At 43.9% G+C, this 27,197-nt stretch overlaps 2 protein-coding genes across 11 annotated transcripts in view; both read right to left on the bottom strand.

Annotated features, from left to right (window-relative positions):
- Positions 1–6,296: 6,296 nt before the first annotated feature.
- Positions 6,297–15,633, bottom strand: PROC (protein C, inactivator of coagulation factors Va and VIIIa). Its single transcript, XM_002197389.5, has 9 exons — positions 12,983–15,633; positions 12,541–12,624; positions 12,001–12,161; positions 11,109–11,133; positions 10,479–10,589; positions 9,634–9,774; positions 9,178–9,287; positions 8,164–8,281; positions 6,297–6,959 (listed from the first exon to the last, which is right to left on the bottom strand). Exons 2-9 carry the CDS (start codon positions 12,605–12,607, stop codon positions 6,397–6,399), a joined length of 1,296 nt encoding a protein of 431 aa, XP_002197425.4. The 5' UTR covers positions 12,608–12,624; positions 12,983–15,633; the 3' UTR covers positions 6,297–6,396.
- Positions 15,634–15,773: 140 nt separating this feature from the next.
- DGKD (diacylglycerol kinase delta) overlaps positions 15,774–27,197 on the bottom strand; it is a 57,782-nt gene continuing 46,358 nt past the window's right edge. For 8 of the 10 annotated variants that reach the window (XM_030279973.4, XM_030279978.4, XM_072933395.1 and 5 more), the window contains 9 exons: positions 26,998–27,111; positions 26,477–26,611; positions 24,500–24,651; positions 23,633–23,744; positions 23,375–23,467; positions 22,920–23,039; positions 22,466–22,583; positions 21,087–21,217; positions 15,774–19,969 (listed from right to left, as the gene is read on the bottom strand). In XM_030279973.4, coding sequence (XP_030135833.1) covers positions 19,880–19,969; positions 21,087–21,217; positions 22,466–22,583; positions 22,920–23,039; positions 23,375–23,467; positions 23,633–23,744; positions 24,500–24,651; positions 26,477–26,611; positions 26,998–27,111 — 1,065 coding nt within the window. In that variant the 3' untranslated portion in view covers positions 15,774–19,879. Of the gene's footprint in view, positions 19,970–20,967; positions 21,218–22,465; positions 22,584–22,919; positions 23,040–23,374; positions 23,468–23,632; positions 23,745–24,499; positions 24,652–26,476; positions 26,612–26,997; positions 27,112–27,197 lie in introns of all 10 variants that reach the window. The other 2 variants (XR_012057370.1, XM_072933391.1) reach the window with 2 other exon arrangements.

The following is a 27,197-nucleotide window of genomic DNA, read 5'->3' as shown; positions in this document are numbered from 1 at the left end:
GAGTATGACACACTCTGGCCTCCTACCATGGTCCAGCTCCTAGAGATTTACATGACCCATTTTGACTTAATTCTATATACTATTGTTGTTTTTAATTCTCTTCAGTAGTGCTAGAAATAAACAGTGAAAGAAACACTGATAGAAACTGCAAAGAACAATTACCAGAAAATGCTGTCTTAGGTTATGAAGAACTAGAATGCAAAACTCTTTAAACAAATAGAATATATATATAGAGATATAGATATACACAAGATTAAATTACAAGTTGCCAGCTGCAATGAAGATTTAACACTTCCTCAACTTCTTTGCTGATAACACTTCATTTCAAGAAGAAAATGTACAGGTTGGAAGAAAATGTACAGGTTGGGCAGCATTCAAACAACATTCCCATCTACCAAGCCAGATTCAGGCTAGATAGTGGAAACCCCTAAAATTGGCTAATAGTGACATCTTTACTTGTCAAAGTGCACAATGAATGCAGAGTCTACCCAGGCTCAGCCTTGGCTTTTTCTACATGTAAATACCTCCTGACCTGTGGAATTGGGCAATCCATTTGTATGACAGCAGTAAAACAGACTGAGGGTAACATGAGGGTTTTTTAGATCAGAATTCCTGTGCACAAATCCCCACAGCACTAAGACACTGACCAGAGACAATAGAGTGAAAATTAGTAACAAATAAGGACATGAACAAAAAATGCCCAAACCCATGATTTAAAATCCAAAATAAAACAATGGAAACAAACACTTTAGTTGTCCCTGTTTGCCACATGCACTTGCCTTCACCTTTGAGCCCTCAGTTTTATCTCCCTTACCATGCTCAGCATTCTAAGGAACCTTACCTGGCCATGGAACTTACCTTGTGAAAATTACCAGCCTTCCAAAAGGAGGAGAAGTTTGGCTTTTCCCCAAGGACATCCAGACACAACCCATTAAAGCACTGATGATCTGACTTATAGAGAGGGTATTAACATTCCAATCCAAAAGCAAGATAGGAAAAGAATGATAGAGGTATTTAAGGTCCCTATTATCAAAAAGCCCATCATAAGACTGAGATATATGTGTGGTTCCATTGCTCTCAACCTGAAAAAACAACTTTATAATGGCTTGATGAACTCTGCTCCTCCTGACAGACCCAGTGATGATAAAGAAAGCATTTAGGTGTGGTGTTTATGGTGAGACTGGAAGTAAAGTATTACCTGCCAGGGGCAATGTCCACAATGACAGTGCTCCTCCCGTTACCCTGCAGTCATAACTGCTCCAAAGCAGAGCTGATGTTTGTCTGGGTGGTTTAAAGGGTGGGCTGAGGCTTGTCCAAAACATCTCCCCAGTCACTGCCCTGATGCAGTGCCTCATTCCCAGTCTGAACAGCCCCCATTCCATTCTGGCCCCAGCCCTCCCATCCCTGGTGTTGCCCCGTTTCATTTCCCACTGCTCCTTCCCTCCTGGCTGCAGGTGCTGGGGTCTCGTTCTGCCCTGCAGGGCCCTGGCTCAGCTCACCCTGAGCACCAGGCCTGGTGTTCTCCTCCACTGCTTCACAGTGCTCAGGGACAGGCAGCTCTTGCCCTGCAGTACTGTCCCATAGTGGCTTCTGTTGTAACTGTGCCCTCTGTGCTCCCATTCCACTTGGGCACAACATCCCCATGTGCCCATGGGCCCCTGCAGAGCCATTTCAGCCCCAGCTGCTGTTCCTCCAGAGCCCTCCTGGCTTTGATCAGGCCACAGGGAAATGGAGCTGGAGGGAAGAATGACAGAAACAAAGACTTGAGCTTAGGATATGTCATGTTGAACTCAACACAGTGCTTTTCCTGTCCAAAGATGGTACTCAACCTCGCAGGAAGAGCCCAGGAACAACTCTGACACTGTGATGTTCAGCAGCCCGTTGGCCACCAACTGAGTGTGCAGAGCTGATTGCCCAGACACGGCCCATGGCTGTGCCTTCTCTGAGTCAGTAGCATCAGCCAGGAGCAGCCTGCCCAGGCCCTCTTCAGGACAGAATGCAAGCCCAGCGCTCCCTTCCTCACTGCCTTAACAACCAGTTTTATTTACACCTCAGAAGAGGATTATTTATACCTCACTGCTAACTTCCCTCTATTTCTCCTAAAATCAGGTTTCTCACTGTTTTGTCCTGTGAATGGAAGATCTCTTTAGCCTCTCCAAACGAACATTTTTCCTCATTGTATTCTCTCTCCAGGTTCCCTTGACAAATCTCTTCTAGGAAGTGGTTGGCACATTTATGGACTCACAGCATCTCATGGGCTTTGTCTTTTCTCATAAACACTAGAAGAGCAAAATTGAACACTTTGGTAGAGGAAGACCAAGCAGCAGCATTGTTACAGTCACAGTAAAATAGGTATTCAGTAGAGTGGTATAAATAGGGGGAGTGGAAATTTACACAAACCAAAGGACAATAAAATTAGCCTGTGTTCCAGCAAAAGATACCAGTAGTTTAAGCTTTCTTTCAATTAATCAAAAGAGCCACTACTGAGACCTGTAGGTAAGTGCAGAAATAGTATTTTATTCCACAAGACTCTTGAGTATTGCAGCTTCTTCTGTGGAGGATGGTTATATTTTTCTGCTTAACCATCTTGATTTCCAGCAATTATTAGTATGATATTTGGTAATGGAGACCCAGAGTTTTCCAGGTGCTATCATGGCCACAAGAAGACAGACACCAATCCTCCATTAAGAGAAATATTGAAATGTCAGTTTTACATTTAGTTCTAAATGTATGTAAATGTTCCGTTTTACATATAGTTCACTATATGACCTGTCCTCGTCCTGCAATGGCTGAAGCTACTGCTCTCAGTAAATTAAGAGAGGAATGGCTAAAAGATGCAATATGGCCATAAGGTCCTGCCCACACACCCCCTGCTGCTTCTGAAGGTTTTTGCCTTTTTGTTACATCTCCAGAAGTGTGGCCCAATAGCCAAAGCCCACCCAGCAGATGCTGGGAGTGGGTGCTGCTACCAGTGTTCCAAGGTGAAAGCTGAGGCTGTACTCCCAACAAAGCCCACAAAAATCTACACAGCAGTGCATTTAGCAGTGCTCCATTTTCCAAGTCATGGGGCAGTGCCCCTGGACAAAGAACCCACTTTTGAGATGGACTGTGAAAACACACATTTCTTTGTAGTTGCAGGAACAGTATCTACAGCAATGCCTGAAATTCTAGACTTATATTAATTTGCCTCATTTCTAGGCAATTAATAACAGTCCACAAAAATTCCTAATGGGGAAAGGCTTTAGACAGATCCTGCTGTCTGGTAACAGAGAAAATGTCTTCAATGTACATGAGTGAAATTTCCTTTCACCACCCCTTGTGCTCTGGGGTCACCTCAGAGGATTTGCCTACACTAAGTAGACACACGTTGAGAGCACCTTGTTTTAGGTTCCCAAACTGAAGTCTTTGCCATACAAAAATCATTATGATTTTGGATTCAATATCACAAGGAGAATATGTTTCAACAGGAGAGTGGGCTAAGTAGAAAGCTAAGAAAGGCTGATTTCTCCTCAATATATATATTAATAGTATTTTTTTGTTGTGCATTTCAGAAGGTGTTTCTTCAACCCACCCAACTTTGTGTGAGGAATGTAGTTTTAGTTTAAATGCTGAAATTTCCAGTTACCACAGTAACACAAAAAGATAACTCAGAAGTACTACCTGAATATGAAAGCAGGCAGATGCTGTTGATATAGCACATCAGCAGAAGAAATATGCCAAGTAAGGAGCTGCTCTCCATGTCAGTGAGATTCAGAATACTCTGACTTCCTTCAGAGGGAAAAGAAGAATCAAATTAGTCTGTTGTCATGAAACCAGCCGGCGACAAAGATGAAGTAGAAGCAAGAGGACAAGAGCAGGGACAAAGAAATCAGAATCTCCCCACTTCAGTCTGACCTCATGTCCCTTGTTTCTCCAAGCCAGCCCAGTAGGCATCCTCACAGGCAGAGAGGCTGAGCCAGCCTCTGCAGGGTGTGAGCCAGAGTCCCAGTGAAAAAGCCTTGGGACAGGAGTGCAGGGCCAGACCCCAGAGGAGCAGGAGCCACTCCCAGCCACAGCTCAGTCCCCGCTGTGCTGGCTCTTGTGCCAAGGCAGATACACAACCAGCCAAGAGCTCCAGCAGCCACTGTGCAATTCCTGATGGTCTTGGCAAGTAACATCATCCACACCAACCCCAGCCAGGCACCAACCCCCACATACCTGGGAGTCACAGGTACAAGACAGAAGTTTGGATTTCTTGGCATTACCTTCCCACACTGACTGATTTACCAGGATTTGACAGCACATATACCCCTCTGCTTCCTGCAGCATGTTTTCAAAAACACAGAACCCAGAGTGAGTTCACCTACACAGAATCATACAGTTATACTCACTTTTTTCTTTCTTTTTTTAGAGAAAGACAGAAAAGAGATTTGGATATACACCAGGGACAGCCATGAGGTCAAGAGGTTGATCATTAACCCATCACAAATATTGACAGAGGAGAGACAACCTGGATTCTATGAAACACATTAGAAAACCAAAATCAGAAGAAAATTGCATGTGTGTTTCCACACATATATACAGGTGCATTAAAAAGAAAATCAAAAGCTTTTTAAAACTATCCTTCAGTAATAAAAGCCACCTTTTGGAACAATTTAATTCAGGAAAATATGGACATTTTGAGAGCATATTTCTGACAATCCATCACCTTCCAGCAGGTAAAACCAACCCACTTGGAAAATACACAAGCTGCTTTGTAAACCTCTGCTGAAATATGCAGAGCTGGGAGTGTGCAGGAGGATTCACAGCAGTCACCTGCAGGCAAGCAAATACTGCCCTGTCAGAGTCACAGCCACTTCAACATTACACTTTCTGCCATTACTCAGACCTGTGTCTTACTGGCTTTGAACACATTTGTGCAAGTCAGTGTTACAGGTTCCCTCATCCCCATGCAGGCCTGGAGGGAAGGCTGCTGTTCAAAGCATTATTAACACTTGTCCATCCCCAAATCCTGTCCCAAGGCAAAAAGAGGAGGAGAGGAGAGCAACAGAGCCAGCAAGTGACACAGAAGCCCTTGGCTTGACTGGTACTTCTTCAGTGCATGACTCGAAATCCTCACTTGGGTAATAGGCACAGAGGCAGCTTCTGAGAGAACAAATTTAAGAGGTATTTAAGCCTCCTTGCTAATATCGTATTAAATTTCTTACAAACTCTAATAAAATTTCATTATACCTGGGGTTTTTTTGTTTAACAATCTCCTCACAAGAGCAGACTGAAGTTCTTCACTGATCCAAACATGCATCCAAGCCCATCAAGATGCTGGAAACACCACTACAGCAGAAACAGATTTTCTTTCTACAAGATTAATTATGTTTAACAAGTCTCAAGTACTAAGATTAGAAACAAGTATAAATTGTGATATTAAACTTCACTTGGACTATTGCTAGTTCCTATGGACTTATTGATGCTGTATGTCTTTATTTTGTTTACTGATATAAACACAGACATATGTTTATACAAGCAAACATGTCTTTATCAGTAAAAGCATTGGCAGTACCAACACAGTCTGCAGCCCACTGCACCCGCAGAACAGGAATGAAGAGAAGTGTTTGCTTGCTTGTTAATTAGAAGAGAATTACAGACTTCATGATAAATAGAGCCTGCAAAAGCTTGGAATTAAAAGTGGGTTTTGTTTTGTTTGGGGTTTTTGTTTGGTTTTGGTGCTTGTTTGTTCGTTTGGGTTTTTGGAATAACACTAAAGAGAGTTCCCATTCTCTTTTAAGGAAGTTTGGCAGGGTAAAATCTGTCAAGTGTGCAAAGAATGGAAAATACAGGTAAGTTCCAGTAACCTGCTGAATCAATAATCTGTGAACACTGGAGTAAGGTGTGAAGAACTGGAGGTAGTAATGATGGAATAAAAATTTCACTGGGTTGAAAGAAAAATTATACAAATACCAAGCAAACCAAAGCAGTTACTGTGGGTACTACCTTGCAGTACAGCTGAAATTAAAGAACTGCATCTCTAGGGTTATTTGCAAAACACTTTTCTGTGTCCCCTCCTGTCTCTACCCCAACCAGTTCAGACACTTTACACAACTGACATTTTTATTTCAAAGACAGAGTTGTCTGACCATGGACAACCTTATTTTCTACAATGCTGTATGTACAGCATCTCAGCTAACAGAGGACATTTTCTTGCCTGTAAGGCCGAAGTAGGACCATGCCACAAATAAACAACATAACCTGCAACAAACCAATGTAAACAATAAAAAAAGGAGGAAAAAGAAAATAGATACCAAAGAAAACAGCACACAAGGTTAGCACATACTCAATATTTAATACAGAAGATGTGACAGTACATTATAATGCATACTGCCACTAGCATAGAGTCACAGCATTCCAGACTCTGGATCAGAATCAACCCTTCAAAGGAGCTGACGTATCTATGTGGTGCTGGATCCACTCAAGGTACTGACTAACTTTGGTGTAGACTCCAAAATTCTCCTTTCTTCCACAGCCTTCACCCCAGCTTACCAGCCCTACCAAAAACCAAGTATTCTTATATCTAGTGAACATAGGGCCTCCACTGTCCCCACGGCAGGAATCTTTCCTGTCCCCCAGGCTCCCAGCACACAGCATGTTCTCAGAGATGTGGAAGCTCATGGCCTGGGCACACTCGTTGTGGGGCACGATGGGGATTTCAATGTACCTGAGCAGAGCAGCGTAGCTCTGGTTATCCTCGCTCATGCTGCCCCAGCCCGACACCACCACCTGCTTCCCGCTCCTCATCAGCTCCTGCTCCGCCAGGTTGCGGGTGGGAAGGCAGATCGGGAGCGCGTATTTGTAATACATCACATGCTCAGCCAAGTGCAGCATGGCTATGTCATTATCTGAGGTCTTCTTGGTGTAATTTTCATGGATCACCCATTTATCAATCCTAATGGTCTGCTCATCTGCCTCAGGACGGAAACGGAATTTACCTGGAAGAGGAAACAAGATGACAGATGCTGTCAAAGCTTCCTTTACTCTGAAGACCAAAGCATCTGGATTACACTGGGCATTAGGACTGCACTCCATGTTTTTACTTCTCTTGTAATACAACTGTTTATGTCATGGACAACTGTTTATTAACAGATGGACAAATCTCTAAACTTTTCATATTTACAAAAATCATGAAAACCTATAGACCTCTAGAGCTCTGGTTATCAGCTGAGAAACCAAATTGCCCTGTGGTGTTCATGTTTCAGTACACCTGTGCAATGTGAGTCACCTTCAGGAGGAAAACAACCTTCCTGGAGTCAGCATTCAAAGCTGGGAGAGCAAGTACACCACAAAACCAGGACATTTACAACAGGACATGAGTTTCATCCCCAGAGTTCTAAATTCCAAAAATCCCAGATGTACACCTGGAGGTACTGAACCCAGAGGCTGTGGAAACACATCAAATTCCTTCTACAAAATAAGGATCATCATAATCTTGCTGCTGGCACAAACAAAAAAAAAAAACAAACTGTGAAGGCAGAAACATGATTCTGAATTGAACCATTACATCCACCTATCTGGTCCACCTTCTTGGAGTTCTGAACACATTTCTGGATGCTCTTAGGCTGGTGATGCAGGAACAAGAGCCACAAACAGGAATATTGTGTTATTCCCAAATCCATCTTCCAAAACTTCAGCTACTCCAAGAACTAACTTTCCATTCCAGAACCTAAAAAGCCACATGAGCGCTGCTCCGAGACTTCTCCCAAAGCCGAGTGTAAACTCAGATGCAGGTTTCCAGTTTTGCAGTGTTTAAATACATGAAAAGGCAGGAAGAGACTCTGTGACATTCTCCTTCAGGGATCAAGACTTTTTTTCAGTATTGGGATGATCTTAAATACTTTCACCACCAGAAACACACAAGCAAAAGAGATCAAGACTTTCTACTTTACAGACTAGCATCAGTGCTCAGAAGACATCAGCTCACTTCCAGAGTAAGGCTCAAATAGCTCAAATGAAATCAGATTTTTACTAAACTTTGTTTTAAGCTAAGGTGCATATTAAATAGTGCCTAGACAGACCATTCCTACAGCCAAGGACTTTTGTCTTCAGAACCTGCCAGTCTTTTCCCTGAGATGATAAATGTTAGGAAATAAACATATTTTATATTTAAAAAACATAGGGACAGGTGATTTTCCATACCAAGTTTAACTCTGAACCCCTTGTTTTCCTCAAGGCAGTGTGCTGCTGTTAGGACCCAAGCTGGGTGGATGAGAACACCCCCACACAGAAACATCCCTTTGGTATTTTGCAGCATAATCTGAAACAAGAGAAGGGAGGTGTGTCACTGCATGGAGCACAGCTCACAGAATACTGTACTCATTCTTCTTAGGTGCTGCCAAATACCCACACTTATCAAGCACCAAATCATGTCACATTCACTGAAGCCAAAACTCTACAGGGGGACAAAATTCTATAAATAGAGTCTCTGTGAAATACCTACAAAAAAGTTTTGAATGTCCTTCCTCAATGAGGCTGGCTTCATCCAAATCAGCATGGGGTGATGCTGGTCACTGCAAAGAAGCACTTTGTACTCAAAGCTTTGAAATACAGAGCACAAATGAGGGGTGTGTTCCCCACCAGAAACCATGCATCATCTCAGGCTGCAGCTCTCACACTGTGGTGTAAAAGGCCCTTTAATATCAAAGGGAACCAGGCCCTAATTATTTGCATTCATTAGTTTCATGGTAAGCTCTGTGAGGTCTCCTTTTTCTTTGCAATAAGCCAACCTGCCATGGCATATTTTGCTGATTAAGTCTGCTAACTTGAATTTATGAAAGACAAGGCTTATAAGAAAGGGCAGGAAGAACACTTCCCACTGGAAGGCTGTTGCAAGAGTTGAAGCACATCGCACACCGTGAGTTCCCCAGGATGGAGCAACAGAGCAGGTGAGTGCCATCACCATCCTCTCTCTTGGCAGTGTTGGCACAGTTAGGTCAAAAACTTGGTAATAGCAACAAGGTCAAGAATCCTCACAGATAGGAAATTATTTTTTTGCTACTCCAACCTTTGGGATGCTTTTGAAAAAGCTAAGGGAATATTAACTTCATATGACACTACCAGTAACAACACAAGAGCCTTTCTGGAGCTAGAGGGAGGCAGAGCAGTTCAGGAAGAGCCTGAATTATATGTGGCAAAGAATCCCTTTCTCCTTACCTGCCAAGGGCTGCCTCCCCTTCTTCCAACTGTTCCATCAATGAGCCGGATATTGAAGCCTGCTTTGCCTTCAGTGTAGTCCAACTTCATTCTTCCACAGGGGAACTCCACTGCAGAAGATGCAGAGAATTCACTAGCAAAGCCCAGGTCACCCAATCCTCTTTTTAGATGACTTCCTCTGTCTAACCTAGGCAATATTGTTCAGAGGCTTCATGGAAGTCCCTTAGTGCTTGGCAGAGGAAGCAGTCTCCCGATTCCCCTCTATATCTCCATGAGGCAAACATGGATAAAGGGCCATAAAGTGGGTATGGAGCTGGGAAATGTAGTTACTCTTCATGGAATAGATGTTTTGAAAATGAGTACAAAGTGTACTGCAGACAAATATCCCCTAAAACTCTTTTACATCATTCTGAATAATCCTCTATCAAAGCTGGACTACAAAGATCCTGCTCTTACCTACAGGCTCACACGTGGTGTGGTCATCCTTGAGCTGATACCCCGATGCACAGCTGCACAAGCGATGCTGCTCAGCAGGTTCCTCCCTGCAGAAATGTTCACAGCCCCCATTATCCATGGAACAGTTGCTGTATTTGACCTCTGTGGGAAAAACAAAGAGCAAGAGAGATGGGAAGTTGGGAATTCAGAGCCACAGAAAGGTAAGGTGGCAAAGTGACATCGTGCTTCAAGTGGGTAACAGCTGTAAATGGATTTAGAATGACAGCTGTGGGCTTCAATGACACTCAGGCCCCTAGACAGCAAACAGACCTAGGTCCAGAATCAGGGAGTGGGGAGACTGAAGAAACAGATTACTATTAAGACTGAAGAACAGAAAATGCCCTGTCACTATGTGCCAACTCCCACAGTGAAAACCTTTGATGATACATGACATACAATGCTCATCCCTAAATATGCTATTCAGCTTTTGTCCAAGGAAGGAACTGTCACAGTAATAAAATATTTGCAGTGGATTGGGTTTTCCCCTGTATTTAAAAACCTCACCATAATCCCTGTGTTGACAATTCTAAAGTAAACCCCTGCTTTACAGAGTTGTTTCCAGTATTGTCCAAAATTTGGATAATCTCATGCCTCTAAAATTATCCTATGGCAATACAAAGCTAATTTTGCTTTAGATAAGCACAGATAAACCTCTTACCACGTTAAGAAGCATGAGAGAAATCACATTAGTAAAGAAAGTAGTAAAGAAAAAATATGCTGTGCAATGACTGAAGTGTCCATCCCTATCGCACAGAGATCCCCATCACAAAGGATGTTATTTTATAGCAGATTGAATGCAGTGTTACCATAACTGCACAAAACCCCCTCCCAGCCTTTGTTACAGATGCAGGAAAATTTTCCAATACTGTCCTTGCAGATCCCGTTGGAACAAAGATGTTGCTCACACTGATCTCCGTCTGAAACAGAGGTAAGAAAACTCAGTCGCTGAACCATACAGAGCTCGCAGATCAAACATCAACACAAACAGACCCTCTCCAGAATTCCAAGTTCCAGCCATGTTTCTGGCACTTAATGGTGACACCTCTGTGGCACTTGGCCAGAGACTGGGCCATCCGTGTGGGCTCTCAATTACATCTGCAGAGTGAGTGGAGTGGGCAGAAGGGGAGGAAAGAGTAAAGCCTGAAGCAGGCAGGGCAGCAGCAGGTTACTGCTGCACCACATCAGGCATGGTTAGAGCATCAAAGCATTTTTCACCAATTCCTTAACCCTGGGAAGATGACTGATGATAGGTACAGGTGCACCTCAAGTGTTTTAGGAAGGTTGCTTGTATGATAGAACAGGAAAACATCCTCTGCACACACCTTATGAGAGAGAATGAGAATTTGAATTAGTATATGACACAAGGCAGAAGGAAGGCTGAGTACTAGTAACTCCTGAGGAAGCACAGCAAAGTGATTAGGGAAGTCTTTACTTACCTATATACTTGCTCCAAAAATCTAGCTGTGGAGAAACAAAACTTGTATTACAGTGAGAAAACCATTTTCAACAAGCAAGGGCTTTTATGTGTTTTGTGGTCTTGGCCAACAGGACACAGCACTTGGGTCAGTAACATTGGTCTCATTCTTCTTGCCAGGGTAGTGACTGGCACTACTACCAAGAAAACCAGCCAATGATCCCCCTGCACTCTCTGTACTAAGCAAAGACTCCCCTGCTCTGCTTGCAGGCTATTTTCTTGGCACTTACTGCCAGGTAAGTCACTTGAGGCCAGTTAGACAAAACAAGGGCATTCCAAGGGCAGCCCCTCTCTCCTCTAGGGACAGCAAGGACTGGGTAAACCTATGCTTTGAGCTTACTCTGCTAAAAATAGCAACGGGGATACAACCCAACACTACAGTTGAGTGTGGAAAGGGGCAGGAATCAGCAGACAGTAAACATAGCATCCAATTCAGAAGTTTGGAGAAGCAGAGAAAGAACATAGTGATAAGAGAAATGTTTGTCAGGCATAACTGGGACACTTGGGAGATACACTGAAAAGCAGCCAGGACTGGTGAATGAACAAAGGGGAAAGACTGGGAAAAACTTAGTAGCACCAAGAATAGCCAGGGGGGTCAAGCAAGGATTGGAATTAACTGTCTAGGACCTGAACCTCACCAGGTGGGTCAGGTGGAACATGCTTGTGGCCTATAGAGGGGTAACTTGACAATCACTGTAAGACAGTGACACTCAAAACCATGCCTACACCCACGGAGTCAGAAAAGATCTGTGTTCAGTACTGACAGCATGACTTCCTGTGCCCTGGATTGTAATATTTTAAGAAAATTATTGATTGGCTTAAGTTATCTTACCCTTAAAAAAAAAACAACTTACTGTTGCTTCCCTGGTTTCAAATATCTCACTGGCCTCCTCAAAGTCACAGACCTCTTCAACACACTCACGCTCCACAGAGCCTGGCTTGAGCTCCTCCAAGAAAGTGTTTGACCGCTTCTGGATTCTCAGCACTTGGTTTGCATCTCTACTGCTATAAAATACTGCAAGCAAAAAAGTGAGAGCAGAAGCAGAGAAAAGAGCTGCCTGAAAACTGTAGTGGTGCTTCTCAAAGGACACTTTTGAGAGCAAGAGCCTCTCTCAAGTGCAGCAAGAGAGGCTGCCCTAGACACCATGTGCTGTCTGTGCTGTGCTGCAGAAGCAAGCCTCTGCTCTGAGGGACTCTGACATCTCATGGGGCTCAGCAGGGCTCCAACCAGGCAGCTGCCATGGCCCCAGCACTGTCTGTCAACCTCTGCTAAAGAAGTCAACCTCCCCATAATGGGAATGATTCCAGCCACCCCCTCTGACTAACACAGGAGCAGGAAATGAAACTGCACTGACTGGGAAAGGTTGAAGGCCCTCTCTCAAAAGAATGCTTACTTGAGGTGCAGCAGCCCCAGGAAGAGCAGGCAGCCAGCAGCAGCCCCACAGTGAGGAGCCTCCACATCCTGCAGCAGGAGTCACCTGAGAAGAAGGCAGGTGTCAATAAGAGCACATTGCCGAGTGACTCAAGACCCTGCTGCAGACTGTTCCCACCCACCCAGCTCAGCCAGCTCACACACTGGCTTTTCAGAAAGCTGCTTCTCTGCTGAATGCTCTGCTGTGCCCTGTCTCTGACTCCAGCTCTGGAGCAGTTGTTCTCTAGGGTCCCTCCAGACTGGTTTGCTTATTCCCTTTAATACATCGGCAGCTGTCCCAGAACACTTCTGGCCTGTCCTGACACCCTCCTGTTGTCACTGGACATTTTTTTCAAGCTTCATGCTCCATTAAAGCAAGCTGTACTTGGAAATCTTAAAGGATATAATATTTTTGAAGCACTTACTGCTTTATTCAGTGGGAATCAGTGTGATCTGTTCTTCCTCCATGAGCTCTGCTGGAACTTAGTTAATCCATAACTTCAGATATTTACTCTTTGGAGTGACATGAAGTGCTTTCTTTTTAGCTGTTGAACAAACAGTGCTCAGGGAGAGCTTGACCATTTACCTGCATACAGGGGAAAAGTAAAACAGCTGACGCACCCACTCTGCCTTTCTCAAACCGTTTTCTCATTTTGAGTCTCTGGTGAGCAGAAATGGTTATATATCATTTGCAAGTGTACATACCCAGTTCTGTGGTCTCTCAAGAGATCCTCTTCTCACAGCACACAATCACCCAAGAGAGACATATATTGCAATTTTTAACAGTCCTCCTACTTCACTTGCTCATCAAAGCTTCCACCACAAAATAGCAAAGGGAGACAGATGTAAATTTTGACAAAGAAGGAAACTGAAGCGGCAATAAAAAAAAATCACAAAAATCAAACCCCACAGCTCATCAGCAATCATCCTGTGCTGCATCCATCAGTGCTTTTTATTTAATAGCTTTTAATTTGCAACAAATCTGAACAATTCGCTGAGCAATAAAAGCACCAAGCCTACTTCCTACATGCACACTGCAGCCTCCACCTGCCAGAACTCTAGCACAGTCTTCCTCACATCCCAAGTCTGATTTCTTGCAAGACTTAAGAGAAACAGAGTGTTCTATCAGCCATCATCTCTCCCTGTGAACTGTCTGAAACAAGAGAGCAGTTCCAAACAGGCATTAAAAGGGGAAAGACAAGCTCATACACACAGCACCAGACAAACAGACTGTACCTGCCTCCCGGGAAACCCAAGCTGAAGTATCAGTCTCCTCAGGTTTCTCTTCTTAAAAGAAAAGGTCCTTACAGCTCAAGCTTTGCCACAGTTCAGAGGAGCACTGGAACATGTGCCAGAAAGGCAAGAATACCTCTCCATGGAGAGCCTGTGTGCTGCTGGGAAGTGCTGCTGTGAATCCAGTTTGCAGCCTGGGAACAAGAGGAATTCAACAACCAGCACAGATATCGAATTCCTCCCAGCCTGTTACTTTCCTGGCTGGGACCTGCTCATAACTGGGAGCGCTGCTGGGGCTGCAGTTCTGCACAGCCTCTGCCAAGAGAGATCATCACCTTGCTCCAACTTCTCCTCTGGAGCAGCCCATCGTGCAAACCAACCTGCTCATGGAGGAGGGCTGAGACCACATGAGGGCTGAGGCCACCTCCTTCCCTGCTCCCATGAAGAAAAGCCATAGGCCACAACTGGCTTGCATTTTACCATGAAGTCAACCAAAGGGGTCTTCTAGGTCATATGCACACTGCCTCAGCTCTTCCTTTCTTGTAAAGAAAAGAACTCCCATGTCAAATACAAAATGTAAATACAAAATGCTAGAACTCTTCAGACAAAAGTTGCTGGAGAACTGCCGTGACTCTTTCAGCTGTTATCAGTGTGGAATGTCACTTTCCAGTCTCAGGACATTTTCATTCTGCTCTCATGAGAATTAAACACCTCAAGCTACTCCAAGCCCAGCTAGGGGGTGCACAGTTATTCATACTTTTGTATTTAAACTCACAGGTAGAGATCTTCACAGCACACCTTCCTCCCAACCCATTCCATCTTCCTGAGATCTGTTAGGTAGTTAAAGCAAACCAAGAGGATGTCAGCCCTGGGAAGGAGGTCTGACATTCTGTAATGACACACTGAGTGGGGCAGTAAGTTCTTGTCTATTAGCTTCTGCCACATTATTAAAAAAACACCAAAATTAATTAACCTGTATCAGAGGAGTAAGAATATCTTCTGTCTCTGCTGCTGCCTTCTTTGCATGTTTTCTGTAGTGCCACTTAAAGCAGAGCCTGACACTCAAGGTTTGATGCATGTGTGAGTAAACACAGCAGTTCTTCTTTTCTCCTTATTCTGGCTCCAGGTAAGCAACACTGTAATGCTCAAGTTTACCATTTTCATCATGCAAGAGTATGTAACATTAGAATGATGTTCCTGTTCCATACACTATTCTCTCCATACTTCTGTTTAATTAGCATGTATGAAGATGTTTTTCACATGGAAAATATTCATGACCATTGTAACTTACTTTCCACCCACTTTGTGACAGTACTGTGGAACTCTGTATCAATCCTCTCAATTTAAATAAATCTGATGGAAGTTTCCTATCATCATCTTATGAACACACCAATCTGTACAGACAGAAGAGAAAGCTTATCACAATCCACTCTATGGACTGCTCATCCAAATACCTCCAAATTTTTTGGTTTCAATTTACAGGTGTCATTTATGGCACTCAGTTTCTACATTTCATGAGAAAATTCACTTCTCCCACATTTCTGTAAATGCATTTTCACTTATTCCAGTCACTGTACATACTACCTGCAATAAACAGAATATGCAGAGGCCCAGGTGCAGGAGAGAACAACTGCTCCAATTTCATCCTGTCACTGCAGCACCATGGCCAGGAACAGCCACATGAGAAGGGGTAACCAATATGGCCCTGCTGAGTCTGACAGAGTGTTCCCATCAAGCTGTGGGTTTGCTGCCAGCAGAGCTTTGATCAGGATGAGCACCAGTAGAAGCACCACATTTAAAAGTTTTGTTCACTCCAAGACATAGCTAAAAAAATTAAACTACCTGATGCCTTCTACTCCATGCCAATTAAATCAACACAAAAAATGCTACAAAATTTACATTTTCCTACAACACTTATATTTACCATTTCACTCCTGTCTAAGGAACAGCTCTGAACTTCTGATGCAAGCCAGGATAAAACCCTTTAATCACAGCACAGGTTTTATTAGCTGGTTCCCATCCGATGGGCACAGCAGCCCTCTCACAACAAAATCAGTAACAGAGAATCCTTACTGGAAGCTCGGAAACAGGTTTACTTTATATACAAGAAAAACATATTTACAACAAGTAAACTATGTACAAAAAAATCCCAAGAGACATTTCCATGGTAATCACTGTATAAATTAACAAAATAAATAGGAGGGAAGCAGGTCCCATTCTTAAGGCACAAAACCTTCTTCCCAAGACTGTACAGGGATTCACTTGCTTCCCGATGCTTTTAACAGGATCGCAGGAATGGTGGGGAGACCCCTGAGGAACAACAGTTGGTGGACAATGATACAGACATGCAGTCACTACTGACAGTTGTAGAAAAACATTTTTCATCATTTCCTTTTGTTTTTTACAGTACACACATCTTAAGATACAAAATATGTCTTGTAAACAGTCCGTTTTATAAATCACATCGCTATTATGCACATTTTAAAATAACACTAAAACAATGATCGAAGCTTTCCATACAATTTGGGTGCAGAAGCCGACGTAGCACTGGTACTGAAGGCCTCAGCTGGAGGCTCCCAGGTACCAGGCCAGCACCTCCAAGCACCCAGTGGCACAGCTCCCCTTGGCCACTGCGCTGGCTCCTGCCAACATCCCACAAGGTACAACAAAGAGGCTGTACCAGCCCTCCTGAGGGCAGCCCAGGGCAGGGCACTGCCAACAGCCAAACCTCCCTCCAGTCTCCACTGCACACAATCTCACTTAGCCCCAGCCATCATTCCCCAGAATCTGCCATTACATATCCATGATGGTGCCAGAATGTGAGAAATCAGACTGAAGCCTCTTCCAAGCAGAAGAAACCCTCACTCAGTGCCCAGCTCACTGCAGCCACTGCCAGGGATGAGGGATGCAAACAGAAGGTGCTGCATGGCTTTCACAGGAGTTGCTTTTCTTCAGGGGCTAAACACCTGTATGATATGTGCAGTTCTAGCTTCTCTCAGGCTGGTGCTCCCGAGACTGCTGGACAGTCTCTTTTTGGCAAAGCAGCATATTTTTTACTAATTGTCTTTTCTGAGTTTCTCTCCCACAAAAAATTATCAGATGCCAGAAGAGAAACTCAGGCAGTAGCCAGTTGTTCTACCTGGCTCCCTACTTTGCAGATAGCACTCACTGATGCTCAAGACAAATTGTCTTCAGGTATTCACAAAAATCTCGCCAACAGAAACTGCACTGTTCCCAGTGAGACACACAGAACTACAACCCTTTGTGGTTTCATAGATCTAAACCTTAATAAATATTCAAAGGCACTCAGGTTAAACGTGGATCCTGTTTTCTAGCTCTTAGAAGAAGGAAGAACTCCCTTCCTGCCTCTGATAAGTAAGACAGGAATATAGTGGCTGTCAACCCATTGATACATGTGCACATGCACAAAAAGGATCTGAAGGCATTGACACAGATCAAAAAAGCAAAAGAAATGAAAATGCATCTGTGCAGGCCTCATCATTCATACAAATGGCTAATGGCCATCAGGTCTTGTTAGATAGGGCATGAATTAAGGAACACACCTGAATGTAAAAACTCTTTGGATTCCTCTGTTACTCTGGGCAGGAAGTGTAGAGATAAGCTGTTTCTATGCAAGCAAGAATTTAATCCTGCCAGGATTATGCAAGGCAAGAACTTATCGTTTATGCATCTTTAACTATTAGACTGCTGGGGAAAGTTCACAGAACAGCTCCTTCACTACATATAGGAACAAACACAGATCTCACCTGTTCTCTGGAGTCCTGCCTTACCCCGCTGCTGCACTCTCCTGGGAAGGCACATGGATGTCCCAGCCACGCACAATTCTGGGATAGACAGTGGGATGCACACACTGTGAGGTCACTGCACACCACCGCTGAGGATGGCTGCATCCTGAGGCTCTCCTGAAGAGATTTCTCCTCATTTTCATCCAGACACTGCTCTGTGCCTCAACAAGCAAGTGGGACAATACAGTATGCTTGCAATTCCTACTTACATGATACCTCAGGAATTCAATAAAGTTAGAGGAAGTCTTTACCGATAAATAAAAATTCAGCTATGGAAGCAATTACCAACATATACATAGGAGAAATACATTCAGAGCAAGGCTGGACATATTTCCAGCTCAGGCCCCACAGTATTTATACTGTGTTTCTAGCTGGATCAAGCATGTTTAGTCTTCTTTTACCTTCTCATGAGCAAACCCTGTTATTAGCCACGCTGCGAAGAGACACATGGTTGATGTGTCTGGTTAGAACAGACAGGCAGAGTCAGAATAACCCCTGGTGAAATACTAGGGAATTCAATGGAGTTTGCCCAGCTGAAATAAAATCAGCCCAGAGCCTTTGTAAGCTGACAAATCTTTATATAAACTAATTTGACTGACTGTTATTAGACTAGAGAAGTGATATCAATTTGATAAAAACCCTTACAAGTAAAAAAGAATGATGTCCTCAGCAAATTATTTTTTACGCCACTGTGTATGTGGGCTTTTCTGTCTGCAGCCATAGTCAGACTGGTGCCCCTCTGTAACAACAACAAAAAATAATACACAGAAAATGACAGAGTAATTAAAAATTTCTCCTGTCTCCCAAGTTTTATAGCACTGACTGTTGCCAAATTCCCTCTGCAGTGATAAAGATGGTGATATAACTATGCATACTGGTCTTGGGCTTTAACAGCCACCCAACTGAGGTCAGCCATCTAGAAACTCTGATTCAGAGGCACTAATTTTTCCATGCTCCACTGTTGCTGGTACCGAAGGCAATTTATCAATATATTCCAGTTTTCATTATGATGCTCATTTGCTCAGTAACAATCCTTCTCTCAGAGTTCTTACAGGAGCCCCAGTGTTTGACAGCATAAGGAATCTTTTAGGGGTACAGCCCAGGAGAACTGAGCTACTCTAATCTTTTGTATCACCCTGGAGTGAAGGAGCAAGGCAGAAGAAAGAGAAGCATGGTGGAAAAGCTACTGAAATCTAGACGGGTGAAAAGATACAAGTACTAGACTTAAATCACATATTTTGTGACAGAAATAGTTATGTACACTGCAAGCTGAAGTAAAGAAACAGCTCTCGTGTTTGTGGCCACAGAAGTGGTACTGAACAGGCAGGAAGCTACACCTGGCCATTGACAGTCATATTGCTCCCTCCTGCAAGATGAAACAAGTTGTCCTGTATCTCCCTTCTTATGCAGCACAAACAGCTCATTAGCTTTCCTCTCCCGTTTATCTGGTCTCTCAAAGATGAATTCAGAAGAAGGAATGTCAGATCTGATCTCCTGTAACCATTTGTCTCTCCAGAATTTTCTTTTCTTACTGCCAGGAATTTCTGAACAATTGTCCGTGATGACTCAGCACCACATTTTTGGTGAAAACCTAGAGGCTGTACCATTGCCCCTGGCTGGTAGAGGAGAGCAGGCCCAGCAGAAAGCCCCACCAGCTGGTGCAAACCCCATCTGAAACACATACACTGTGTGTTGCAAAAGCATGAGTGAATGAGAATCACTTGATATTCATTGGAAGAGGTCTGCACTGGCTTCGAATTTCAGATGCAAATTACACACAACTACAGACGCATTAAAAAGGGATTAGCAAGATGAAAGGAGAGGCTTTGTCCCACTTAAATATGCTAAGTACAGGTGTGACACACAGATAAGCAGGAAAGTTTTGGGTCTGAAAAGACTGTCAGATGCTCCTGAATTAAGAATGGCCAATACAGCTTTTGACCTGAACGATTCTAGTTTGATGAAGTTATCCAGTAAAAGTATCTGTGTTGCAGTTCTCAGGAGTCCTGCACTGCACCTGGAACAAGAACTTCCCACGACACAGGACATGGCTCTTCAAACAGTGAGTTGTCTCCAGGAGGTTCTGCCAGCCACAGAGGAATTACCTCTCCAATGGATGCAGCCATACCCCACAGGAAAAAAGTAGCACCATGCTTGGTTGATATGAATTCTGAACAGCTAAAACTTGGCTGTTCAGCAGAGATAGTCGTGAGCTCATCTGCTTTATGAGGTGACTGCTGTATAGTTAGGGAGAGTGGTAGACACAGGCTGTGAAAACAGAGGCTAAGCCTCGCTGGCAGGAGTACTCCGGCTCAGCTCCTTGATCCCGTGCAGTATCCTCTTCATATGACCCACTTTGGTCACACCCAGGTCCTGTAAGAAAAAACAAAACCTTACACTAAGAGAAAGCCAGAAAGAAATTCCAGGTGGCCAAGCAACAGTTACAAACTAGTCAGCCAGTTACAGAGAGAGAAGGAAACCAACCAGAAAAATTCCAAACCTGAGAGTTATATACAGAGCCTCAAACCACTTGTCAAAAAGCTACTAAGGAATGCAGAGTGAGTACAGAGCAATGCACAGAAACAACTGTGGACTGTTAGCTAGAAACACAAATTGTTTTGACTGTCAAAGGCTGCGAGAACAGAAAGAGCACACAGATGTCAAGGACCCAATCTAGAAGCCAAAACATGCAGGAAGAACTAACCAGTCACATCTGATAGCTGGCACCATGCAATAAACATAGGCTGTAGGTGGATGACATGCAGAGGGGTCAATTATACAGGTTACAGCAAACCTCACCATGGGAAGATGGCAAAAATTATAAATAAATGTTCAAGGGGCATTGAACAAATGCCACACACTACTTCAAAAACAACTGTGTTTTCCTGGTCTATGCAAGTCACCAGAATGATGACACAACTCTCTTCTACATGCAAAGAACCACCACTTTCAAATTCTCTCAGCAGAAACAATGTCTCCTGGTGAGGAGATGAAGAGTTGTGCAGTGTGGCTGCTAAGCCCTCTTAAAAAAGATTCTCTCCATACATAAGCCTCATCAAAGTGCACAATCATTTTTTCTTGAAACAAAGAAGTATGATGATCCATTTGTCCTGTCACTGCATGGTAAGAACCAAATCTTCCCAATTACAGCACCTTCTGCAAAGATGGTACAGTAGCTGAGAAAAACTTCTGTCACTAAAATCAGAGACTCTCAGGAACACTATTGGCAACCTCTGTGCTGGACTGTATCATATCTCCAGGAAGCTGTGGCAGAACTGGACAGCTGGTCCCTCAACCAGCTCTTCTACCTCCCTGCTATGAAAAACAAGGGGACCCAAAGGGTGAGAAAATAAAATTAGGCTGTAGTGAACCTGTTCATCTTGCCAAGGCACCTGGAATGAACAGCAGGCAGACCACTTCCAAGCACATTCAGCACAGGAGGTCATGCAGATGCAGCTGGCTATTTCTCATGAGCCGACCGTGAAAGTACCTTGAGGTCCCTCCGTTCAAGGTGCAGGAGCTCAGAGCCCCGGACGTCATGCCGGATGAAGATATCCTTATACTCACAAAGACTGAGGTGCTCAAGCCACGCCGCAACCTCCTCCGTTCCCCAGAGGTGAACTGTTAGAGATGGAAAAGCAGGAGTGCATTGAGTACCCAGAATCCCAGGAGACAGGGAGAGATGAGGACACCACAGCACTCAGGGCCAGAGCAGGAGGGCAAGCAGGACCACAGTCTCTAACTAAGGGGAGGGCAGCACAACCTTCAATCTTGAATGAAGGAGGTAGGGCAAAAAAAGGTAAGACATGTTCTCTTAAGAAGAGGCCTGCTGCAGTACAGCCAGGAGGAAGTGCATATTTGTTTTGATGAGATGGCATATCTTTTGATAGGGGTAGCTTTTTTCAACTTTACCCCCATGTTTAAGAAGAGTAAATTAATTGTGTAAATTCTGTGTACAAAACAACAGATTCACAAAATATATGATGGATAATCACAGCACAGATCGGTTCGCACATTATTATGTACAACCACTTGCAATTGGTAAACAAAATGGCAACTTCTCTCCCACCCATGTCTGAGGGAGAGAGGAAGAGTTGAGACTTCCACCTTCTTGCAGTCTCTAAACAAGAGAATAATAAAATTTCCCAGTTTTGGGAGGCAGTGAATGAACATGAGCCTGTCAGACAGGAGACTGTACCCACAACTCCATGGCAGAGGACAGGACCCAAGAGCCAACAGCACAGGTCATACTTCTGAATTTTGGAAGAAAGCCTTCATAAGGAGAGCAGTAAACCAAAAATCAACTAGACCAATTTAAAGAGAAAGTGTCTTCAATGACAATTTGTTGATTCATGGCCAGTTTTTATTTACTGACCAATAGGATTAAAGGTCAGGAAGCAGCTGTGATGATGCTGATCCCCAGCCAATTAGACATGAAACTTGATTAAAGCCTGAAGGTGAATCAATAAGAAAAATATAATTTACTGTATCATAGAGAATAAGCAGTGAAAAGACTGGAGTTACGCGGACTTGGGCCCCGCAGTCATTCTTATATTTAAAATGCCGAAATCCTCAAATTCACTTCCCTAAACATCCTCTGAAATAGCTGTGAAAATCTGTACAGTGTAGGGGAGAACTCTTCAGAGGGTATCTCCTGTTCCTGCTCAGGAGTATTGGCATGGTACAGGGGAACCATGAGTCAGAAGGGAGCAATAATCTATTTTGCCACATGAAAAAGATTGACTAGACCTGCAAGAAGATGCAGATGAAACAGAAGGAGAGGATGTGTGAGGAAACAGACCAAGAACAGGTAGTGGTGTGACCACACTGATGGGATAAAAAGATACAATGAATGAGCAGACTTGGTACCCGGCAATCCCATGCTACTGTGAGACTCCTTATTTTTGTTGTTCTTCTCCTTTTTAAATTTGGTCACCAGACGGAATTTGCCACTGCGGCTGCGTTTAGAATAATCCAGCATCTGGTTCTGCAAAAACAGAAGGAGAAAATCAAGCACACATAAACTGATTGGAATGGACTAAGAGCAACAAGCACTGTCAAGCTCAGCTCCCTGATCTCGCAAAGAAAGCAAAAAAAATTCATAAACTCATTCTCATCAAGACAGAAAAGGAAGCAGAGAAAGCTGATCCCATATTAGGCAAGAGATCTTGGCAGGAAATTACTTTCTTTAGCCCTAGGGAATCAAGTTTCCTTCTTAATGATTTTTTCTCACATCCGTCATATAGTAACAGGAAGTCAAGCACACAGAGACAACTAGGGAAAAAGAGAACAGCTAGGGAAAAATAGCCTTGGTCCTCTTCACCTCCTCATCACAGGGCTCCATAAGCTGCCACAGCCAAGGGATGTCTGCCAGTTTCCTCAGTTGGAGGTCCATGTCTGCCAGGGCTGCCTGGAGCTGCTCCTTTTGTGGAGGATCTAATTGCTGGATCAGGAATAGAAGAAAGGCAGAGTTAAAAGCCTCATGGTAGAAAACATAGCCAGGCCCTTGCCTTGAAATTCCTAGCTAACAAAGCAGTTCCTCTGATAGGAAGTGCAGAGCAGGTACTCTGCCCCAGACCAAGTTAACAATTCTTGTATTATCTGAGCTCCAAGCTCCACAGCACACTCATGTAGCAAAATTTTCTGTAGCAAATGATTCCTGGATAATAACATCTAAACTGACTTACAGAGCCCAAGACCAGCAAAATGCTAGGCCAAGGCAATAGGAGAGGAGAGGAAGTGACAGGCTGGTTTTTCCTCCTGCTTTGTGCTCCTTACCAGTGCCATCTTGCCTGCCAGCAGCAGCTCTGTCTCATTGTGCAGGGCTTTGACATTATTCACCATCTCTACAACAAGGCTGCAGTTCAGACCCTGCAGGGAAGCAGTTCATATACAAGTTAAGCTTGGAAGTGCACAGGTCTGAGAAGTCAAAAGTAAGAAGTCTTAGACTAGCAAGGCCTATTTTTGGTCAGCTAGAATGAAAACCAAGAGCTCTGGAGCAAGGACAAAATGGGAGATGCCAAGTGAGTGCAGTACCTCTGTAGACTTGGATTTAGCGTAGACTTTGTCCATAGACTTGGAGCTGGCATTGACAGCATGGGCAAGCTCCTGTTCCATGTCCTGATAGGATTGTGCTATTTCCCGAATACTGAAGAGAGAATTACAGATTGCATCAGCATATCAGATTGCATATGTTCAAATCAGGAGCTCTCTCCTGACCGGGTATCCCATTTAAACACTCATCCAAGTGATGAGCCGAGCCGGGATCATGGCAGAGGCACAGCCTCTGGCAAAGCAGGGCAGTTCTGCCACACTGAGCATGCACAGGCAAGGAAATGCAGCTCTCTCACAGGAACATGGTCAATTCTGCACACAAACTGGGATCAGTTTGAAATACAACCCAGACATTTTAGTATGACTAGAGTGATGTGAAAGGCAGCTGCACTTACAGCAACTTTCTCTAATGACTCTGGGAACTTTCTCTCAGAAGCCCTACGGAATGCCTGACTAAAGGATGAGCAGGTAAGCATACATTGTGGGCGTTGTACAAAAATTTCTGCTAGGCATCAGGGTTACAACAACACAGGCTGTCATCTGAGCTCCTTGAGAGGCTTTTGTTTCTCTTCTGAAAAAACTACTTTATATTCAAAGGCAACAGGTTCTTTCAGGATTAAAGGATCCATGTTTGCTCATAAAAAGAACATATTTTGTTCAAAATGGCCTAGGAAAGCTTATCCAGCTTTAGTCCTTGTTTAGCTGGGACACTGAATAACAAATTATGCGCCTCTCAGTGACATGGACCAGCAATGTAGCTGAACAGGAACATCTCCAGAAACAAGAAGCAGGACAAGAACTTTAGGCCCTAAAGGAGGCTCTAATCACCAAAAGCAAGTTGAGTCACACCTGTGGATCAGAGCACCTGCAGCTTGACCAAACTGGATGATCTGGGTGGATTCTTCTTCAGACATGATCTCTGGTTGCAGAGAGAAAGAGGAGGGTCGTGACAACTCGCACTTCTGCTTGTCCTCCCAAGACTTCAGGGTGCTCTCAAAGGCCTAAAAACACAGTAAGCAAACTCTAAAGTACCTTGTAAAAACTCCTATAAAAACCCAGTACAGATACAGGCACTTTTCACTGCAGGGCCCAGTAGTTAAGCTGCTTATAACTTTGCTAAATAGGTGGCTGTGATGAAGTTTTCCATGCCACATGCTTGCCTTGGCTGAATTTCTATTTAAGCATAGTTTCAGTCAAAATTACTGGGCAGTACTGAGAGCCAGACTTTAAAAAATCCAACAATTCTCTACTGGTGGCAACCTTTTCTTTGAGTAGCTGTATCACCTTTACACCTCAGTATTACTGAGACACTTCAGAGCTTGAAATGAAAAATGTTCAAGGCTCCTCCTTATCTGGAAGTAAACTGGGCTTCCCTAGGAACTGGTGGGCCAAGCATCTGAACTCCTAGCTGTGGTTTCCGATGGCCCAACACATAACACACTCACAAGGGACTACCTTGTCTTCTCTATCTCTTGTGCTTCATGTCACCTTTCCCACCATGCCCACACATAGGTTGCCTCTCCTTTTTTCCCTCCCTTTACCTTTACAGCAGCAATCCTGTTCTCTCTTGCTCTCTGTGCTATCTCCTTCAGTCACTGTCCCTCCAAGTGTCAGTGTGATGCTGAAGATCTCTTACCCTTCACAAAAGATTGTGTGCACTATTCCTGTTTCCTCTCCACAACATTCACACTAGAGCTGACAGGACACTCTTTGAACTTAAAAGAGGATACGTTCAGCTAGGTATAAGGAAAGATTTTATACGATGAGGGGGATGAAACACAGGCACAGGTTGCCCAGAGAAGTGGTAGATGCCCCATCTCTGGCAATATTTAGACCACGGGCTAGATGGGGCTTTAAGCAACCTGGTCTAGTGGAAGGTGTCCCTCCCCAAGGCAGGGGCTTGGACTAGATGACCTTTAAAGTCCCTTCCAACCCAAATCATTCTGTGGTTCTATGATCAACACCCACTGCTCTACCAGTTAAGAGGTCTCTGGTGCCCTGTCCTACCATGATAGGGGCTTTGTATGCCCACCTTTGCTTTCCTTTCATACTATCATCTTTGTAATTCCCTTGCCAGGCAATGTGCCTCAGGCCTGTATCAGGCTACTTTCCCTTTTTCTTTTTGTTGTACTCCTTCTTGTGATTCAGCAGGTGAATCCCTTTGCAGAGGACTCTGATTTGCTCTGTAAGCTGGGTAAAGGGGTGTTATGCTGGAAAGTATGAAGAACTGCTCTCAACTGAACTGTTTATGCATGGACAATCACAGAGCTGGGAGGACTCAAAGTGTGTCTGTGCCACAGCATGGTCTTTATCCTTTCCTTTGTCTGACCACTGCTCAATCATACAGCAAAAGAGCAAGGAGGCTTCCTTATCTGCCGGTACTCATCAGATATATTTGAAAATTATGAGATGAGACTGACACACTTCTGGAGGCATAAGACACTGTTTTACATGGTCAATGAAGCCAGATACTGAACATTAATGACAAATTAAAACATTGACCGTCTGAATCTAGACAATCCACAGCACTTGGCGAGGCAGGCATCCTGTAGAAAAAATAGCATGCAAGCACGTTAAGAAACAATGTCACAAGGCACCTAGAAAAGGAAATAAAATAAGCTTGCATAAACAACCTTATTTATGATACTTCCCAAGTAGTGAATGCAAGTTTAATTACATTCTTTCCCAAAGTGTTTATGGTGTGTAATAAAATATGCTTCTTGCATTCACAAAGATAATGTTTATGTGTGGCCCTTTCCAGGCTCTCCAGAAATATGTGACTTCAAAACACATGTGTACTGCACAGGCAATTCAGGATGCTCTTACCCTGTCTCGGGTGAGGGTCTGTGCCCTGTTCTTATGAACAATCCAAATGTAACCCGGAGGCTGGATCCAGGCTTCTCCATCCACTTGCACGGGAACTCCCTCTTCTCCAAGGATTGCTATCTTTACTGTCCGGCACTGCAAGGAGTGACTGGGTCAGAAGAACTCTAAAAGGTTGATTTTCCAAAAGCATAAGCCATTCTCTGCATTTCAAAGCCCCTCTCCAGGTGCTGTAGCTTTAATGCTACTTGAGGCACACACATCTAGGCAGCAGGACACACCTCACCCTTGAGCAGCAGGGAACACCTGCTTTGCCTTTGGACTAATCTGTATTTGAGTTGTTGGTCTAACTCCTACTAAAATGAATGCTAGCAAACAATTCCAAACTCAAATTGCCCCCAAGCATGTGATTTCCAGCCCTGGTGAATGCTCTTCCCGAGGACCAGAGAGCAGAAAGAAGGGCTTTACAAAGTCACCAGCTGGAGAGGGGGCAGGCAGGAAGAGCTCACAAAAGCAGCTGATACCTGTGCAATCCGGTGATGCTGTAGGTTTATCACACGTGACACTGCCATCTGCATGCTACCAAACACGGCTACCACCTCCAAAATCTTGTCATCGAAGGAAGGGGCTGTAAATGTCTGCGACATACAAGGGAGAGAGAATTTGGCTGAGGCACAGCTCTCTTGGAGACGTTTCCTTTACCCCCTATTGGTGCTGACCTGGG

This window comes from Taeniopygia guttata, chromosome 9, assembly GCF_048771995.1.
Source record: "Taeniopygia guttata chromosome 9, bTaeGut7.mat, whole genome shotgun sequence".
Lineage (NCBI taxonomy): Eukaryota > Metazoa > Chordata > Aves > Passeriformes > Estrildidae > Taeniopygia > Taeniopygia guttata.
This window is presented reverse-complemented; position numbering and strand designations above follow the sequence as displayed.

Excerpts from the sequence above, each read along its gene's own strand:
- PROC (XM_002197389.5), bottom strand. The coding sequence starts at position 12,607 with ATGTGGAGGCTCCTCACTGTGGGGCTGCTGCTGGCTGCCTGCTCTTCC. Across the intron at positions 12,162-12,540 it reads CTGGGGCTGCTGCACCTCAA|TATTTTATAGCAGTAGAGAT; the intron begins GTAAGCATTCTT and ends TTTTGCTTGCAG. Across the intron at positions 11,134-12,000 it reads TTGAAACCAGGGAAGCAACA|CTAGATTTTTGGAGCAAGTA; the intron begins GTAAGTTGTTTT and ends GTTTCTCCACAG.